Source organism: Etheostoma cragini, chromosome 2 (assembly GCF_013103735.1).
Source record: "Etheostoma cragini isolate CJK2018 chromosome 2, CSU_Ecrag_1.0, whole genome shotgun sequence".
Classification (NCBI taxonomy): Eukaryota; Metazoa; Chordata; class Actinopteri; order Perciformes; family Percidae; genus Etheostoma; species Etheostoma cragini.
The window spans coordinates 28165401-28170789 of record NC_048408.1 but is presented as its reverse complement, the minus strand read 5'-3'; the positions used below and the strand labels follow the sequence as shown (position 1 = coordinate 28170789).

Here is a 5389-nt window from a genome sequence, read left to right as displayed (position 1 = left end):
ATCCACCACCACCACCCACCTCTTCCCGACACTCACTTTCACTCTCTCTCTCCCTTGCTGTCAGGGGGAACGGGCTTTTATTGTGCCTGTTAGTAGCCACTGGTCTACTGGATTTAGATGATGAGCAAATCCACTGATGCACACACATTGGGACGTTAAAATGGCATCTTGTAAATAATAGCTTAGCTATGTGACCATTACTGCTGGTCATTTATACACACTACAACCTCCGGGTAACGGTGAACCAGTGAGAGCTTTGTAAGAGATTAATTACTCATACTGCAAAAACAGCTCATCTCCCATCTTCAGAAAATGTATCAATTTACATTTGAGACCAAGACAAAATATAAATATATCCAAATGATGCATTTGACAGTATAAATGGGATTTATTTGAACCACTTTATATATGACCATCATTTATTTTGTGTTTTTCCAGTGCCAATAACACATGTATTGTGAACAGCTAAATAAAATGACACACTGACACGTTGGGCATCTGAAGAAGCTCCAACCTAACCAGGTGGTACGCTCAAAAATGTAAAGAGTTTGTCACATACAAAATGGAAGTACTATAAGAGTGGAAATGTGTGCTTCATTAGAGCAACTTAAGAAGAAGGTACTGGAGGACATTGATTACTTAAAAAAAACAGTTTAAATAGATGTCGGGATGTTGTGCCGCACACCCATCATTTGATGAGCACCTGACTGAATTAAACTGCAATGCAGATGATTTTTTATTTAGTAGCTATGTTTTATCGTGACAAATGAATGAAAATGCAATTCATGCTACTTTAACACAATCCTTTCTGGGAAAAGAAAAGTGATCTTCACATGATATATGCTGTAGGTTGAAAACCCTGACATTGTTTTAACTGGGAGAGAAAAGAGAAGTACGTGTAGAAGAAGAAGAAGACATAATATTGCAGTTACCTTGCACATTGTGCAGCAACAGGTTATCCCCTGCCATGAAGTTTTGCAATACTTTATTGACTTCTATATAGTCTGGCAGACTTTGCCTTCAGATCCATCCCAAAACCCACCATATGGCCAACTTTGAGGATTCAACTAACGGATTTTTAGAACAGACTAAGGCCTCCAAATGATGGGTAGTTACCTGCCAAAGTAGCTGGTAGAGGACACAAACTGCAAGCAGAACTCCAAAATACTTCTCAGCATTTAACAGATGGCCGGAGGTACAGTACCTAGCCCACCCTGCTGCACAATGGAGGTAACCTCTCCCAAAGGCATGCAGGTGGTGTTCAGAGCTTTACACTCTTGTTTCAGCACTCCAGACCGCACCAAAAGTCCTTGGAAACATGTCAGTAAGCCGTTTCAGGACCAAGGACAGCATCGATGTACTAAAGTGACCAAAGTTGGTGTTTTTCACTGTCTTTCAACTCAATTGTTGTTCCTATTTTCATTATGTAACTTTGACAAAAAATATCTCAAAAGAATCAATCTGCACCTGTTCCCCTCCCCATCTCCACCACCACCTTCATTTGCCTGTTCTGGAGAGGTGACAGCTTGGTCGGTTTAGCCCAAGCAAACAGCTTGCTGAGCTGCATCAAAGAGGACTCAGATGCCTGAGCCAGACTGACAGACGGCTTGGAGGAGAAGGGAGGAATGAAGGGGAGATAAAACCTCTTTCAAATCGTCCTCAAAACAACAGACCGTCCTCAAAAAAAGTCAAACACAACACTCACAAACTCCCCCAACTCTCCTCCTGGCCACACAGATGAAATGTTTGTCCAACTGAGTGTATTGGCAACATATTTTTTCATGCATTTATCAGTGAAAAATAAAATTCTGCAAAAACATTGGCCTATAAAACCCTTTCAGAAGTCCCCAAGAAGCTCAAAAATCACATTGTCAAGTTAAGCACATGGTACTTTTTCGTGTGTGCTCCCAAGGAATCCCATTTGAGCCGATTTGTATTACTAGATTTGGCTTGGCACATGATAATTTAACCGTCTATACTGTCAGATGGGAGATTAAAAATAGTGAAAATGGATGAACAGTTTGCTGGGAGGATGCCATTCAAGTCCAATTGGAGATCAAAATTGGCCCCTGGTTCATATTTTGGGAATCAGTTTTTCATCTTCACTTTACTGTTATCCGCATTCATTAACAATTTCTTGTATGAGCCCCCCACACCACTACCTCCACCACACACACCTCCTCCCTCCCCCCTTCTACTGCTCATTACAAAGCCTTCTTCTTGGTTTGATTGGTTTGAGTAAACAGTAAACGGGGCAAATTGGACTGTGCTGTTGGTGCTTTTGACACTTGGCGAACATGAGAGGAAGCCGTGAGTTGCATCTTCTCAAGGGGCCTCACTAAATCAGCTTGGGAAAGTCCATAGCTTGCATCTAGCATCATTGGAGACCATTATTTCCAAGCCTGCTGATTATTAATAAGTGAGGAAATTAAAACCTATCAGACCTAGATCTCTAAACTATCACAGGTAACCAAAGTCAGATGTCTTTTGGCCGTTCCACCAGATTTGACTTTTTTTATGGTTAATTATTCCTCATTAGATTAAGATTACGGGCTACAGCGAGCTGCTATACCTGGTCATACCCAACTAACGCCCATACATCTCCGTCGTGCACTGGGGAGTGGGTTGGAGCGGGGGGAGGCTCCGGAGAGGCACCGTGCGTCGTGCGCTGCAAGGCTTGGCCACGGACCTGCGCGCGGCGCTCGGTTCCCGTCAGACTGATCAGATGCTCAGTGCGCGGCTCAACCCCGACGGCTGACTGAACGCAGGAGAGCCGCAGAAGCGCTCCGCTCGTCGGGTTTCTTCGTTTCCAAGGCTGGTCTCCACGGGATTATACAGCCTCTGGACCGACTGTGTGTTGGTTCACGTCCCCTTTGGGGGTCGAGGAAGGAAAGGAAAAAAAAAGAGGGAGGAAAAGGGAAAGAGAGAGAGAGAGAGAGAGAGAGAGAGAGAGAGGAGAAACGCTGGACTTGCTGTAGCTCTACGGGGCAGGCCGCCTCTATCTGGTTCAAGGAGCCTCTGGGGCGATGCTGCTGGGCGGGGATGGTGGGTTTCTGCCCGGTGGCGGAGAAGATGTGAGGCGCTGCTACCATAACACACCCGCACCGCCGCCGTCGTATTTTTCGAACAAGAATTGATGATGGTGATGATGCTGCCTCCCCCAGTGGTCTTTTTCTGCTCCTCCGGATCCTACTCGTCCGGGATTCTTATTCTTTCAACCTTGGATTATAGATGATTGTTGTGGACACTAATTTTCTTTTAGTTTCATCAACTCATTTTTTTTCCCGCGGGAAAGTGGGCAAGATATAAATTGGTTAATTGAGCCCCGGTGTATTTTCGTCTCCAAGAGCGCGCAATCACGCCCCAAATCAGTGACCGACGCCTTGGTGAGGAGGAGGGGGGAGGAGGAGGGGGATGCTGCACCGTCCATCACCAAATATCAACACATGTCAGCAGGCTCGGATTTTGGGGAAGCCCCCCTCGGTTGGCGTTTGCGTGTTACCCGAGTGGCGTGGTGGCAGTGAGAGGTGGCAGCAGGGATATCTGCCGTGCCACATCAAACATTGCGGATATATGGCACAAGAATAAATGAATTATTAAAAGGTTTTACTCTTATTTATTTCTATTTTTATCTCGCAGGAAAAAAGGGACCTGGGGAGGAGAGAGAAAAAAAGACAACTGCAGATCCTGTCAAGATGCACTAGGCTGTTGAGTGGGGAAAAAAGACGCAGTCTCCAGCTAGGGAAGCCTACTTAGTGGAGATGATTGCAATATGTATTTAAACGCACAGTGATGCATCCTTATCGCATGTATTAAAAGTGATCGATTTCTTTGCCTATCGAAATGCAAGAACAGGCTCACTCTTGGAGAGGTTTTTCCCGACCAAAAAATAAGATACAGGATGCCTTGCTTTTCGACGGAGAGAAAACGCTGATGCTCTGACAAGAGCACCGAGAACATTTTTGACAGTTTTCTCACGCGCCAGTAAAACCAATCTTGTTTTTTTTCTGTCAGAGGTCTGATTTGCCAGAAATTACATAAATCCATCGCTCTATTTGCCATTCATATTCCAAACACAAGATCAGAGACACCGTGCGCTTTCCCTCTCCCCCTCCCCTCTCCCTCCCCTCTTCTCTCCTCTTCCTCCCCCCCTCCTTCTCCACACACAAATGGAGGTATCTTCTCGGAGCTGAAGAGCTGGGAAGGAGACACAGATAGATAGGAGGAGAGAGAGAGAAAGAGCAAGAGAGAGAGAGACAGAGCGATAAGGCTGAAAAGGAACCGAACCCAACTCCATTCTGCATGTGTTTGGAGCCGAGGCTGATGGGGTGGTGGCATGTGGAGGTGTCACTCTGAGGTTCCCCCCCGGCTCCTTCCTAACCTCTGGCGTTTGGTGTCTGCAGAATGGCGCGTTTTGGAGACGAGCTACCCAACAGGTATGGAGGAGGAGGAGGAGGTGGTGGTGGCGGTGGTGGCGGGGGTGCCGGCGGACAAGGGGGGCCCGGCCGCGGCGGCAGCAGGCAAGGGGGGCCCCCCGGAGGGCAGCGGATGTACAAGCAGTCGATGGCCCAGAGAGCCCGGACCATGGCCCTGTACAACCCCATACCCGTCCGGCAGAGCTGCCTAACGGTCAACCGCTCCCTTTTCCTCTTCAGCGAAGACAACCTGGTGAGGAAGTACGCCAAAAAGATCACCGAATGGCCATATCCTTTCATAAGCAGTGCCGAGCAGACAGCCAAGGTACCGGGGTTGCAGTGTGGTATGTTTGCCGGAGTGCTTGGCGAGGTGTGGCCTAGTGTGGACTGGTTTGGTGGGAAACTAGCCAGCACCTGCAGGATGAGCGCTGTGGTTGGTGTGCAGCGTGGGGTGATGTTTTTTTTAAAGTTAATTTTAGATAATTGTGTGATGTTTATTTTTTCATTTTTTTTGCAGTGTCTTGAGATGTTGCGTGATCTGTGTGTTTTTTTGGTTTATGGGATGTGTGTGCGTGTGACATGTGACACGTGTTGTATGGCTTTTTGCGGTGTGCTGTTGATTGATACATGACAGAAAACATGATTTCTGTCCACTCTCTCTGCTTCGTCCAGCCCCGCCGGCCTCAGGTTCACCTGAGACAGCTGCCTTGATAGAATGAAAGATGATGTTGGCGGTTGTCATGACACCAGCAATCACAATCACGTTGACGCTGCTGGTGATTAAGATGCATCTTGAATACAGCATTTGACTCGAACCTGTTAGTGACCTGTGTGTGTGTGTGTGTGTGTGTGTGTGTGTGTGTGTGTGTGTTGGGACTATAGTTGTAGTCAGAGCTGAGTGCTGATGTCAGCATTATGAAGACTTAAGCACCATGCAACCAGTAGGGAGAGGAAATGACTCTCCAACCCCCCCC

At 46.9% G+C, this 5389-nt stretch overlaps 1 protein-coding gene and 1 long non-coding RNA gene across 25 annotated transcripts in view; one reads left to right on the top strand and one right to left on the bottom strand.

Moving 5' to 3' along the window:
* LOC117934713 overlaps positions 1 to 5389 on the bottom strand; it is a 14148-nt gene that overhangs the window by 6019 nt on the left and 2740 nt on the right. The gene's annotated exons all lie outside the window — the stretch shown is intronic.
* cacna1ab (calcium channel, voltage-dependent, P/Q type, alpha 1A subunit, b) overlaps positions 2666 to 5389 on the top strand; it is a 140766-nt gene continuing 138042 nt past the window's right edge. For 22 of the 24 annotated variants that reach the window (XM_034900549.1, XM_034900548.1, XM_034900541.1 and 19 more), the window contains exon 1: positions 4405 to 4703. In XM_034900549.1, the coding sequence (XP_034756440.1) occupies positions 4405 to 4703 (299 nt within the window). Of the gene's footprint in view, positions 4704 to 5389 lie in introns of all 24 variants that reach the window. The other 2 variants (XM_034900456.1, XM_034900498.1) reach the window with 2 other exon arrangements.